The sequence below is a fragment of the Meriones unguiculatus genome, chromosome 4, assembly GCF_030254825.1.
Source record: "Meriones unguiculatus strain TT.TT164.6M chromosome 4, Bangor_MerUng_6.1, whole genome shotgun sequence".
Lineage (NCBI taxonomy): Eukaryota > Metazoa > Chordata > Mammalia > Rodentia > Muridae > Meriones > Meriones unguiculatus.
The window spans coordinates 116,579,837-116,593,868 of NC_083352.1; the positions used below are offsets into that span (position 1 = coordinate 116,579,837).

At 51.0% G+C, this 14,032-nt stretch overlaps 1 protein-coding gene and 1 long non-coding RNA gene across 20 annotated transcripts in view; one reads left to right on the plus strand and one right to left on the minus strand.

The window, feature by feature from the left end:
* Positions 1-937: 937 nt before the first annotated feature.
* On the minus strand, positions 938-12,797 carry LOC110556691 (uncharacterized). Of its 2 annotated transcripts, XR_009591597.1 has the most exons (4): positions 12,618-12,797; positions 7,468-8,060; positions 4,557-4,615; positions 938-1,807 (listed from the first exon to the last, which is right to left on the minus strand). It is a non-coding gene; the product is annotated as an uncharacterized LOC110556691 (long non-coding RNA). The 2 variants fall into 2 exon arrangements; XR_002476899.2 differs by lacking the exon at positions 4,557-4,615.
* An 83-nt stretch (positions 12,798-12,880) lies between these two features.
* The window catches only part of Ptprt (protein tyrosine phosphatase receptor type T), a 1,127,865-nt gene continuing 1,126,713 nt past the window's right edge, over positions 12,881-14,032 (plus strand). For all 18 annotated transcript variants that reach the window (XM_060382888.1, XM_060382893.1, XM_060382885.1 and 15 more), the window contains exon 1: positions 12,881-13,334. In XM_060382888.1, coding sequence (XP_060238871.1) covers positions 12,881-13,334 — 454 coding nt within the window. The remainder of the gene's footprint in view (positions 13,335-14,032) is intronic.

Sequence of the window (14,032 nt, forward strand, 5' to 3'; positions counted from 1 at the left end):
GGCACCAGAACAGTGGTTCTCACTCTATGGGTCACGGCCCCCTCTGGCAAACCCCTCTATCCAAAAATATCTACATAATGGTTCATAACAGTAGTAAAATTACAATTATGAAGTAGCAACAAAATAAGTTCGTGGTTGCGGATTAGCACAACATGAGGGACTGTATTGACAGGTCACAGCATTAGGAAGGTTGAGAACCACTAGACTAAAGTGAGACAGGGTCCTATTTTTAGGCCTAGGAAAAGTAGCTAATAGTATCATCATCAGGGCTCAGAAAATAGTGTTTAGATATTCAAAGTTTTCATGGGACCAGAGATCAAGTCATAGTATCCTCCAAACAAGGGCTCTTAAATACCTTGTGACCTAGAACAGGGCTGACCACAGTATCTGAGAAAAGAAGGACGCTGCCAATGTGACCCAATGGGACAGGTTGTTTTATGTGAGAGGGTGTTCGCTGGGTGGTACGAAGGAGAGCAGTTAAGAACATTTGCTCTGGAATAGGGTACTCTATGGCTTTGGGCACATTAGATTGTTGCTCTGTGTTTTGGTTTTCACATCTGAAATCTGAGGGCAGGAATGCCTACCACGTGTAAATATGATACACTTTATATGGCATGTGACATATGACAAATGATCAATGAATGGCGGTTTTTAACTACAGCTACCATTATCAAGCTGGGCAAAGACAATGCTGTGTGGAAGATAGGGATGGTGACTTAGTAGTTGATGACATCGAGAATAACAGGCAATGTATAATTTCTTCTCCTGGCTTCCACTAATTCATGGCTGTCTGACATGAGTTTTTAGGACTGCTTTGATTGGTGGATACCTTGGTATTCAGCTCAACCGATTCACGGTTTTGAGTATCTTTCTCACAAACCAGTCAGTACAATCTGGGTTATGCTGCAGTAACAAAGGACTCCCAAACTGCTGTTACTTAAAGTACAAAGGTTTATTTATTGGCTTACACCACATGGCCACTTGGGATTGGCAGGAAGCTCTTTACAATGTCTTTCTCGTTCTGGAGCTGATGCTGATGGGATAGCCCCCTGTCTGAAACATGGCAAAAACAAACAGAGAAATGACCCATTGTTGCTTGTGAAACTTCCATCTGGAAGGGTTTTCTGGTCAAAGAAAGTTCATGGGCCACCTCTCCTGTCAAGGGGATAAGCAAGTGTCCCTGGAAGAAACCCCGGAAAATATTCACTGTGCAGAAATAATGGCTACCACACTTCCATAATCTCCCAACGTATTTCTCAGGGAGAATAATACACTCACTCTGAGGGCAGGGTACTCATGCCCTTTCCCCCTACAATTTCCCCCTGATTCTCAGAGCAAATTTAGCCTCGGTGGCCACTAGGTTGAACCAACATGACTCAAGTTAGGCAAATCTTGGGAGTTTATCATGCAACAACAGCTTTGGTTCAACGGATAGCCTTGTGACCGACTGGAATTCTTTCTGGTCATGGTGGAGGAGGAAAGTGCTGTTTTCTCTGAATATGGAGTCAAGAAAATGGAAGGATGCCCTCAGCCAGGCACTCTGCTCCTTGATGGCGAAGCAAAGCTGAAAGACACAGCTAATGACCAGAGTGAAGGGAAGCAGAGGCAGAGCCCACTGAGGCCAACTGGTTCCCATGGCTGGCTTTCCCACTGTCCTTTGTGTTTGGCACCGTTTCATCGGATCTTCAATCCCTTGCCTTCCCTTTTATTTTGCATGATTCCATGTGCAGAGAGGGTGGCCTCTGCTGCTGGCTTTCCCCAGTCTGCTTTGTCAGTTGGCTTCTAGGGCTTTGGCCAATGGAAGACCCTGGTTGAATGCAGAGGGGGAAGGAAGGGGAGAAGCAAGAATATTACCTCTTGTCTCTGTCCTGGGTGATTTCTCCAGCAGCACAGGATTAGCCTCATTAATACCTTCCTGGGCTCCCAGACTTCATTCTTAACTGCTTTCCCCTGGCATGTTGGGTTACCTGCCAGTCCCCTGCCCCACTCTCACCTCCCTCATCATCTGTGTAACTACTTTCTTGCACTGAATGGCCTCTGATGTAAGGATCCAAAGCACGTCTATTTTCCATGGTTAGATCTTCACCCATCAACTGCTGTTTGGTGAGGGAGGATAACATATTTCCTCTTTGGCTTAAGTCTCTGTTTTCACAGCACAGTGAATCTGGATGAATGCAGTGGTCAATAGAAACAAGAAGCCCCTAGTCCTGAGTGAGCACTGACTTGCCATCAGGTCCTCTTTCCTCACTCTGTTCCCATTACACAGTCCTTGATGACTTCCATTCCATAGTCAAACAAAGCAGATACACAGACAAGGTAAGTGTTTTCTCACTTTCAACCAGGATTTTCTTTTTAAAATTGTGTGTGTGTGTGTGTATGTGTGTGTGTGTGTGTGTGTTGAGTGCATTTGTGCCCAAGGGGCTCAGAAGAGGATATCAAATTCCCTGGAGCCGGAGTAACAGGAAGTTTCGAGCTACTTAATGTGGGTGCTGGAAATCAACCATGGGTCCTCCAGAAGAGCAGCAGGAACTCTTAACCACTGAGTCACCTCTACAGCTCAGGTTTCTTCTTTGAAATGGAAATCTACTCAGGCAAGGATTCCCACAAGTATGGCTGGGGTGAGAGCGGGGACAGTGGCAAGATAAGAAACAAGGTGAGGAGTGAGAAAAGCAAGGTACACATAGCCCTGTGACATGGCTTCTATGTTGAGCATGCTTCCCCAGCCAGAATTGTCAGGAAGGAAGAAAGCCATGGGAGATGAGCTGCTCACTGTGATCCAAGCCAAGCTCTTGCTGCTAATTGCTACACATTTTGCTAAAGGTAGTAAATAGGAATCATTCCCTTGTCCTTAGAGACCCAGGCACCATTCAGTATTCATGGCAAATATATCACCGAGCTTCATAAGAGAATCATTTTAAAACAAAGCTTGGTCAGCTGTTTAATAATTTACTGATAGTGACAGCAGGGAGAATATCTAATAACCAGTGAGATTGGCTTTCAAATAGAAAATAAATTCATGTGGGAAGAGTTAGAGGAGGAAAGAGAAGGGGAATGGGGCAGGGCACATTATTAGCTGTGAGGACATGTTTAACGTTTGTCAATTGCTGATTGTTTTTGGAATCCTATCAGGATACAGAAACACGATTATGAAGAGGTTGCACCATTTCATGTATTTCATTTTAAGACATTCATGGGGGCATCGCTGTCTTCTCACAGGAAACACGAATCAGACAGATGGACTGGTCTCAAATCCAGGCTCCAGAGGAAGAGACTGACTATCAGGCCCTGAGGTAGTATTGACCCCTGTCAATTTGGGGACATTTTTGGTACTGGAAGCTTTCTGTGATCATGATCACATCTCAGTTGTCTGTGGGGCAGGTGAGTGTTGCTAAAGTTCTTTCCTCAGGCGAGAGGCAAACAGTATCTACCTTCTCCTAAGGTTCTAACAACAACCCAAGGCATGATTCCACCCAATTCACCCCCTGGGAAAGAAGCTTATTGGGCTTGTGTATAGAGCACAGGTAAAGGGTTTCATACAGGAGTGTGGGTGCTCCCAAAGCAGATGAGTTAGGAAGTTAAAACCAAGCATAGATGGATCCCCAAGGCTGGATAGACAGAGCCCCTTTCCCCTAGACTCCAGCCTAATTACTTGAAGGCCACGTAATTTACTTAAGGCTAAATTGCATACACATGGCTGGGAGGTGCTGGACACTCCAGAGGGAGTTCAGTGACTCCGCCCTCCCCTCCTTCAGTGAGAGAATGTCTAAAAGGTCCAGGGTCTGCTGAAAGGAAAATAAAACTTAAAACTAGCATCAGTCCCTACTCACTGAATGCCTTGTGCCTCAATCCTCCCTCCTGTCAGTGGGAACAGTGGGTGAACTACCGGGGCTGACGATGACCTCATGATTCAGAATAAGAACGTGGAAACTCCTGACCTCCCACAGCCCAGAAATGGAAGCAGAACCAGCGTGAACAGCCCCGAGATGAGTCACCTTTAAGGCCTCATCTTCAGACAGTGACGGTAGTGTTTTCAGTAGTGGAATATTGCACACCCCTGCCCAGTCATTCAGCCCCCTTCTCAGAGCACAGCGCACCCTCACCCTTTCCCCAAGTCAGTCTCGGAATGTATCGCTCTGGAGACAGGCTTGCAGATAAGGCAGCTCATCTCTCTGTTTCCAGGGGTATATGTTTTGTTTTGTTTTTGTGTGTGTGTTTATATGCCATTTCAGTTTACCATTGCAGCCCTTCACATCCATTTCAACTGCTTGCTTTCAGTTATTAGCATTTATTTTTTTTTTTTAGCCTGTACAAATAATGATTTGTCAACAGTTTATGTGACGGGAGAACGGCTTGACTAAAGGTGTGGAGCCTGGCCTAGGGTACTCCTTGGCCATGTCTATGTGCTTGAGGGCTCTCCACCTTTTTCTTAGCGGGGTCACACAAAGAGGTGACAGATTCGCTGCCAGCATCTTGGTGAGATGTACTTCTACATAGCACAATAAAGTAGTTCTTAAGAAAAGCAAATCTGTTTCCTGGGATGTATGATTGATACTTACTCTCTTGGGTTCGCTGTGGAGTCACTGGCTGGTTGAAAACATTTTTGGAGGGATAGCATCTGTGGTTTGGATAGGGGAAAGGGAGAGTGAGTAGAAATCCTTCAGCCTTAGTGGGTGTGGAGTTTGGGGTGAATGTTAAATGAAGAGGAGGATGCAGACCCTGCGTAGCTGATTACATGTTCTGAGCACATGCTACAGGGGTTTAAGGGCATTTTGGCTTGTAAGTGAGGACTGTCTTGGAACACTTAGGAAAAAAAATGCCTTTCCTACTCCACTCAGTCTTGTGGGCTTAGTTGTTATAGAGGCTGTGTTCAATACCGGCAGGTGGACAGTTACTGAGCTTGGCTGACTACAGTGTAACCTTCCTCTTCTCTTGCCAAGTTGATACTTTTAGGAAGCAGAGTGTGAACCAAAGCAGCCAATTGGTGTCTTCATTTGGTCTGTTTATTGGATAGAGTTTGAGCAAGTAGTCTATGGAGTCTCATTGTGTGTGTGCACGTGTGTGTGTGCGTGCGTGCATGTGTGCTCTCGTGCAAGTGCCACGTGTGTGTGTGTGTGTGTGTGTGTGTGTGTGTGTGTGTGTAGGTGCTATTCTTCTGATGCTAGCCACCATTTTTGCTGTTGTTGTTAGCATCTCTCACTGGCCTGGGAACTCAGCAAGGAGGCTAGGCTGACTGGTCAATAAGCCTTAGGGATCCATATTTTTGCTGTCTCAATCCTGGGATTACAAGAATGTGCCATCACTTCTGGCCTTTTCGTTTATTTTTAGTTATTTTAGTTTATTATTATTATTGTATATGTGTGCACATGCACATGTGTGTTTACTTGAACACACTTGAATGCACATCATGATACATGAGGACAAATTTGTGTGGAGGCAGCTCTTTCCTCCTTTATATGGATCCTTCAGACCAAATTCAGGTCTCTGGGTTTGCAAGGCAAGTACTTCACTGACTGAGGCATCATTCTGTCTCCAGAAGATTTCATTTCCTGATTAGGGTACTAATCTGTGAAGACCATTTTCAGAGAGGTCATTGTCCAGTTTCTCTAACTACTCACACAGAGAAGGAGAACTAAGGTACAGCGAGGAAAGGGGAGAAAGAAAAGGACAGGGAGAGAAAGAGGGAGGGAGAGGGAGAGGGGTACAAAGGAAGAGGGAGAAGGAGAGGAAGAAGGGGAGGGAAGAGGAGGAGGGAGGGAAGAGGAGGAGGGAGGGAGAGGAGAGAGAAGAAAAGGGAGAAGGAAAGGGAGAGAAGGGGAGGGCGACAGAGAGGAAAACTCCACACCAGAGAAGACTCAGCATTATGGGTAGGCAAGCTGCTTAGAGGCTCCGAGCCTTTCATCATGGCTGCTCTCTGTGAGATGCTTCTGGCAGTCTGACCGCAGCAAAATCTTTGCTGGGTCTATGTCAATTTGAACAGAGCTATCCTCTTATGTCCTTTGATGAGAGTTCCCTGGGCTCAGTCTGATACGCAGGACAAATGCCCAGGCTTTTTCCCAAAGTCCGGGGTTTGTGACCATGAGGTGAATGAGGACTCTTGAGTTATTACCAAGAGCACCTGGTTCCTAGGATTTGGGACATCTATGAAGTATCACCCTGACTCCTCATTGTGCATACCCCAAACCCTGACTATGGGTCTTTCTGATGAGTTGGCTTCCTTGCAGAGATATAAATGGGCATGGACACTCTTGTTTGGGAATAACAACCTAAATGTATTTGATCTTGGCAGGCAGACTTGGCTATGGGCATAAGCAACATTTATTGAGAGTTAGTTGGGGCTTGGCTTTGGAAACCCGAGGGTGTATGAGACACAGTCTTGGCACTTTCACATACTGACTCATGTGTACAGACGGGAGACCTACAAGTGAGACGAAGGGAAATTGAGACAGCCTAGCCACATGGACAATGCCCAAAACTGATCCTTGAAGAGGTTGGATGCCCAGATAAGGATTTTGACTCTCTCTCTGGCATACCAGAGAGAGTGGGCTGCACAGATAAAGGCCCAGCGGCAGGTAATGGGAATCTGGAACAAAGGACATGTTTGAACAAGGTGTAGAGCAAATAAAACTGGAGCACAGACAACCATCACTAAAAGCCTTCAGCATCCTGGTCTGTTTGAACACATGCTCTTTCCGTTCTCTGAGCATTTGCCTGGGCTATTCCAGCATTCCGAATACCCTTCTTTCTCTACTTGATAAAGACTTCCCTTGGGGAGGTCGTTAGGGAGGGGTGAGCTCAGGAAGGCTGCTCAGCCCTTGGAGGGTCCAGTTGGCTATAGTTAGGCTTGTGGCTTCATGCTGTGGGCAGTAGAGCAGTAGTGTGGGTTCCAAGCTGGTGAGTTTGTGGAGTATCTTCTAAACTATCATCATAGCTTCTGTTTGTGAGAAGGGTTGGGCAGGATGAAAATAGAGGCAACCAGGAGCTAAAGGTGGAGTTCACTGGACAGAGAGGAGTAACAGCCTCAGGTTTCATTGTGGTGAGTTCTATCTCTACCTGAAACCTTCTGGAATCCAGATTTGTAGTCAGGGGCTTGTAGAAGGGCTAAGAATCCTGAGAGATGTTAGGGCTCTAAAAAATATGCTTAACCAGATGGTGGTGATGCACATTTTTAATCCCAGAGCTCAGGAGGCAGAGACATGTGGATCTCTGGGCTCAAGGCCAGCCTGGTCTACAAAGTGAGTTCCAGCACAGCCAGGGCTGCACAGTGAAACTCTGTCTTGAAAAACCCAAAACACAACAATAAAACGATGTGTATCCAAATCTAGGGCACCAGGCTGGCCTGTGAGCCATGGCTTTTTCTCCCTGATTTTATCAGGAAAGTCACTTGGTTGGAAGCAAGACCCAGACATGAATACTACCCTGTTCCAGTGTGCTGTGTGGTCTCTCAGCATGAGCTGAGGCTAGACTCACCTGTGGATGGGGACATTCCCACTGCACAGCAGTGCCCAGGCGAATGTGAGTGGCAAGCCTCCATGGCTCATCTCTCAGTTTCCTTTTTAATTAAGAGAAGCAGCTGCTTCATGGACTCCCCTAGGGCAAGATGCAGAGATGCAGTCCGAGCTGTAAATTCAGGATGCCCAGGTTTACTTGCCAATGGTCTGGACCACGTACTGTTGTTTTGGCTTGAAGAGAAAGCAGCTGGCTCTCCATGCTAAAGCTGCCATCCAGGTGTCTAGGAGAGCTGGCCTAGGAGTCAAGGCTAGGGTAGGATGGTGCATCTCAGACTTGGAGAAAGAAGAAAGGGCAGGAAGTGATCTCGTGAGTGGGCCAGCCCTTATTCTAGGTGTGTTTACATTCATTACTTACTTAATTCTCACATCAGCTCAGTGAGGTGAGGATAATCACTCCAATTTCACAGATGGAGAAACAGATTTGGAGAGGGAAAGCGTTTGATCTGTGGTGGCTTGGGGAGTGAATGGAGATGTGAGGAACAGGCAGATGCTAAGACCTCCCAGAAGACGGTGTCACTCAAACGCTGAGAAGAGGAGCCAGGTATGGCAGGCCTGGGGATGACAGGCAAAGGAAGGGTGAGCGAACTGGGAGAACTCACCTGGAGCCCATCCAACCTCTCAAGGAAGTGCATCTAGGCTGAGAGTTCTCAGGGGGATGGGACAGCGTAGGCCTGAGAGATCATATTGCAGCAGGGTTAGGTGGGAATAAAGGAAATCTTTTCAGCCACAGGGACCTCTAGCTAAAAATGGATTTCTTCATAAAGGCCTTCTCTTAGACAGCGGAACAACTGGCTGATCCATGCCTTTACAGAACCAAATGGCTGGGTCAGAAGGGCACATTCAAAGCATCCTTATGAGTTCTAAGTTGCAGCTGGGTTATTTATATTTGGTCTTGACAGACAGCATTAATGCATATTAATATCCCTACCATCAAAACACGACTCAAGCCAGAACTCCTGGCTCTGAGTGTGTACTCTGTGCACGGTGACTCTGCTAATAGAAAGGTTAACTTGTATTTCTGAATTATTGATGGTTGCTTGTTACTAATTTTTTTTTCCTCAGAAAGGAGGAAATTATTAATGAAGAGATCATTGCCAATGTGTCTGACATCTATTAATGGTTTCATCTTGAAACCAGATTAAAAGAGACAGCTGGTCCATGCATTTATGGGTGGAGGCAGCTCCAAATGCACTGGCAGCTTCTCAGGAGGCTGGGACCCGCAGGCGGCAGGGCCTGGGCATCCACGTGGGCACCTCTTGGTTGGGGCAGCTCTATGTTACTGCTGTCAGAGGTTTCCCCCAGAAAGAGCAAGCAGCGAGCGTATGACCTCTCTTCTGCCGCTGTTCCAAAGTCTTCTGTTAGCCACGAAGGTCCATGAGCACCCTTGTTATGCCAGTTACTGGCACCTCCTTCAGGAATGTGTTATAACAGGGGTTCCTAACCTGAGCTTGCATCAGAATCACCTGGCAGGCTTTCTCACGCAAAGATTCCCAGGCTCTATCTCTATTATTTCCATAGGGTTAGGGTAAGGCCTGAAAACTTGTATTCAGACGTGTTTCCAGGAGAGAAAGAGTTGTTCCTGGTCCAGACACCCCATTTGCAAGTGTTGAGGTCAATGGTTGTCACACTGTCCTGTGAGATGTATCTAAAAAAAGGGCACACTTTTTCTATAAAGCTAGGAGCAGTAATGGCATGGCTGCCTATGCGAAACAGGAACGGCCAAAGGTAGCATGTCAAATAAATAAGTCTGTGTGCTAATAAAGCTTTATTAGTAAAAACAAGCACTGGGCCAGGTCTGAGTCATGGCCTGTGGTTTACTTGCCTCTGCTCTACAGCAGTGTTAACACACATATATGTATGTGTGTGTGTATATATAAGATATATATATATATATTTGTAAGAAGTGTGGAAAGAACTATGTATGCCTGTGGCACAATAAAACTTTCTAACATAAACAATGGGTCAGATTTTGGAGAGCTGTGGCAACGTCGGCCACAGAGCAGTGTCAGCAGAGTTTTCTATAGCTGTGGCATTTGGCAGCTACTAACCATTTGTGGCCTCGGAGCACTTGAAATACTGGTAGAGAGACACAGACTGAAATCACGAATTATGGGCTAAGTAGCAAGCGGCTTCTTGGTCTCAGAAAGAAGAGCAACTACCCATGGCATGTGAGGGGGATCTTTACAACTTAGCATCTTTACAATGAGGCCTTTGTTTTCCTCATCTGTAAGATGGAGGCCAGGGTAAAACAAGGCCTTTCTGCACAGGTAGATGAGGCTCTTGGCCCTCTGGTGTCTTTTCCTGGTCACTGGCAGGCTGGGAAGCACCAGGAGGAAGGAGTCCAGAGGCGAACCCATCTCTGTGTGCTCTACTGTCCTCTCTCTGTGTACTCTTTCTCCAGGAAGGCAAAAGTCACACCTGTTGCTCAGGCTACATCCTCATGGACCCCAGCACACAGCAGGTGTTGCTCACTGTTAAGAGAGTTCACCAGCTTTTCCACTTCTTTGAAAATCTCCCAGATAAACACACCAGAAGTGACAAAGTCTGAACACTCCCGGTATTGATCCCTGATAGGGTTGGAAGGGAACTCATTATGCAGAGAGAGAAAATAAGGCTTCTGAAGGTCTTGCCAGGCATCCTACAGGGTTAATGGAATGATGGCCCAGAGAATGAGAGGCTTGCTGGCTGAGCAGCCCTGGAGGAGGACACTTGGTGGACAGCCCTCTCCCTCTAGCCATCACAAGACACCCCCTCCCCCCCCCCCCGCCCTACTCTCCCTAAGCGCTGTTGCAGAGCCTGCCTTCAGCTAGGGGCCAAGACGGAGGCATGTTGCTGATGGCAAGCTGATGGAGTCAAAAAAGTGCTTCTCTTTTCTCTAAACAGATAACCCCACCTTTCCTGGCTGCCCTTGCAGGAAGTGAGGCATTAACCCTGGACCTCTCTGAAGCCTGCCCCTTGAGAAGCTGGATCTAGCTGGTTCTAGCTGGTTCTGAGAAGGTACCTAGAGCATCACTGACCTGTGGCAGCCACCCCCCCCTTGGTAAAGCTCCTTTGCCTGCATCCCTGTGCGAAGCATCCAGATGCATTTTGGGACAGAGGAGTGAGGAGATGGCACCTTCTAGGTGGTGCTCCCAGGCGGTGCACACAGGAGGCCTCGACAACAGATCTGGTGACCAGTTTTCTCAAAGAGAAAACTCTCTGCTTGCAATCGAGTTTACCAGGGAAGTGATGCAGGATGGACCTTCCAGGCAGAGGGAACGGCTGTGCCAGTGAGGCCAGATGCCAAAGCTCAACAGTCAGTAGGTGGAGCCCAGAACCTGAGAACTAGAAATCTGGGCAAAAAACAAGAGGTCCCTGATTTGTGACTGTGCCCCTGGGCAAGCAAGGCCTGGTGCTATGATCAGGTTCTGGTTGTCTGTCACCACGGAACAGGATTATTCTTGGGCCATGTGATTCTCATTCAGACTTTGGCACCTTGGCTGTGGTGATACAACATCCTGTAGCATGGGCTCAGGAGGTGGAGGATGGTGTGTGGACGGAAGATGCCCGAGAACTGCTATTTTAGACTTAGAATGCCCGAGGTAGGGAATGAATTGGCAGGAGCTCAAGGGAGCCAGGACAAGTTACAAAGGTGACCCCCCAAATTCCTGGAGACCTCCTCAGTCCCTCCTGGGTCAGTCCCTGCCATCAGCCATGACAATCACAGCCCAGCCGTGGGCTGCAGTCAGATTTCTGCTCGGAGGCTGCCTGTTATAAGTTATCTACCTAAGGCTAGGCCTGGATAGAGGCAGCTTGGATCAAACAGTTGGTAGTTTAGCCCTGAACAGAAGGGATCTTCCATTCCCGTTATTCCCAGGGGGGGCGATCTTCCCGTGCCACCAGTGAATAGCACAGGCGGTGGCATCCAGGGGAGTACACCATCAATATCAGCAAAAATGTAAAGACCTCCAGGGCAGCTTGCAAAAAGGTCTAACTCCCAGGCTCCCCACACAGATCACAACCCTTTCCCTGGAGTGAGGGCTGAGAAGCAGGATTGGGGGGTGGGGTGGAGGGGGTCCTCCATCCTGGGAGGATGCTTTGACCAGGCAGTCCGGGAGGTGGGGGCGCTGGTCCTAGGATGAGCTGGTCTTATCTTGAGGAAAATTAAGGCTGCGGAGGTGGCGGTAGGCAGTTCACAGGCAGGTGGAGGCATTTGCCTGGAATCCCAAGCGTGGGCCGGGAGACAGAAATGGATTTGTGCAGAACAAAACTGTCTACCTAGGCAGGCCAGACCGGGGGTACCAGCGAGGCTCTGTGAATGTTCTCTACCAACTCCAACCCAGAGCCCCTGGTGCCCCTCTTTTGGAGCCCCTGGCTATGTTTGACTTCCTAATGGTCTGTCCCATTCAGTCCCTTGGGGCTCCAGCCAGGATGTGGAGGAGCACTTGGTTAAACCAAAGGAGGGCTTTGGCCAGGCAGCCAAGTGCTTACAAAGTAGGAGTCCCTTCAACATCTTCCCGCAGCTGGACGGAAGACTCACATCCCTCCGCCCGTGGCAGTCTCTTCCACGGGATCCCGAGCCCAGGCCTGTGGGCTGTGACAGCACTGCCTGGTGATCTACGGTTTTAGGCTGTCAGCCCCAACCAGGTCTTTGTTCAGACAAGGAAGAAAAAGGGAAAAGCTGTGTGATTCTTTCTCCTAAGAGAGGGGAAGGGGGGGGGCGGCTAGCGAAGGGGAGAGATTCCCCTCACCTGTGTGTAGGGGTTGTGGGTGTGCGTAGGGTGGGGTTAGGGACAAGAGAAAGGGAACGATGCTGTGATTAAGGAGGGGTGTGCCGGACTGCTGACCAGGTGATGGGGAAAGAGAAAGAGGAGGGGAAGGGAGAGAAGGGGAACATAGGAGAGAATTTTAGGGTGTGCAGGAGACCCTTCAACAGCTGCCCGCAGCCTGGAGAAGTATCCTCCTCCCGCAATTCAGAGCCCCGCAGCCTCCAGAGTCGATCCCGCTGCTTCCTCCTCCTCCTCCTCCTCCTCCTCCTCCTCCTCCCCTCGCTGGCCCCTAGTCACCTGTTCCCCCAACCCCTACTTCAAAGGCTGTTCCAGGTCTCCCTCCCCCCCCATCGCCTCCTACCTGCGCCCTCGAGGGGCAGCCTGGAGACTAGAGGCTCGGCCGGCCGGGTGGCTCGAAGCGGGTCTGAGAGGCGAGTCCCCCGCGGATCCTGTGGGTGCAAGAGCGAGGCGCGTACGCGCGTGACTGCGCGAGCGGCCCTGAGCCGGCCAGCCCGGGAGAGGGTGCGTGGGGTGGGGGGAGGGAGCCCGCGAGTGGCAGCCGCCGGCGTGTGGCAGGCGCGGGCGTGCGCGCGAGGGTGTGTGTGTGCGCGTGTGTGTGTGTGCATGTGTGTGTGCGTGTGTGTGTGTGTGCGTGGCCGAGGCGGAGCGCCCGGCGACGGCGGCGGCGGCGGCGGCGGCGGCGGCGGCGACGGCGTTAGGACTCGGGGGACACCGCCCCCCTCCCCCCCGGCCCCCGCGTCCCGCCCCCGCCCAGCCTCGCGCGCGTCTCAGTTCGCGCCGCGCCTGGGCTCGGAGCGCAACGGGCGCCGGCTCCCGCACACGCGAGCCGAGCCAGCCCCGGGAGCCCGGCGGCGCGCACTGCCTGCCTGCCTGCTGCCGCCTGCCCGCCCGCCGCGCCGGCCATGCGGGGCCGCCCCGCGCCCGCGGGAAGGGGCTGAGAGCCGCCCCGCCGCCCGGATGGGGAGCCCCGGCGCGCTCGCCCTCTGCCTGCTCCGGCTCCTGCTCCTGGGGCTGCAGCGGCCGCCGCTGCCCGGCGCCCGAGCGCAGAGCGCTGCAGGTGAGTGAGTGCGGCCGCCGGGCTCCCCGGCTCCCCGCGCCCTTCCCCGCGGCCCGGGAGGAGAAAGTTGGGGACGCTGGCCCGGGGGAGACCGGGGGGAGTCCCCCGCTGGCCCAAGTCCCGAGCGGCTGCGTCCGGGCGCGCCGTGTCCTGCGCTGGGTCCCCCCTGGCTCCTCGTCGCCTTACTTTGCGGCCGCTTCTCTCCCCCTCCCCACCCCCGGGCGGGAGTAACTTTCCGCGGTTGTTGTTGCGAACGTCTCCACTCGCCGCCTCCCACTTGTCGGAACCCGTCACTCGAGTGTTCCGGGGTGGCGGGACGAGGCGCCGCTTCCCGCCCCGGCGCGGAGCCCTGTGGTCCGGGCAGGCGCTCTTGGAGTGGGGAGCACGGGTCCCCGGCAGGCCCAGGCTGCCAGGGCGGTGTCTCTCCCTTTCTCCTCCGAGACGCAGACGATCATCCAGCCTTCTGGACACGCTGCTCCACTCGGCCTGTCCTTGGCCGCTGGGGGTTTCCGAGGGGGAGTGTTCCCGTGAATGACCGACACACCAAAGCCCTCCGCCTCACCTCGTGGCTCGATCGGAAGTGATGGGTACCCCGCTAGGGCCCTTGGAAGTGGGGTGGCTCTGAGCAGCGAGCTAGTGGGTTTCTGAAAACTTCGGGACACTCGCGGTTTCGGCTTGCCCATAGGCAGGGAGCTAGT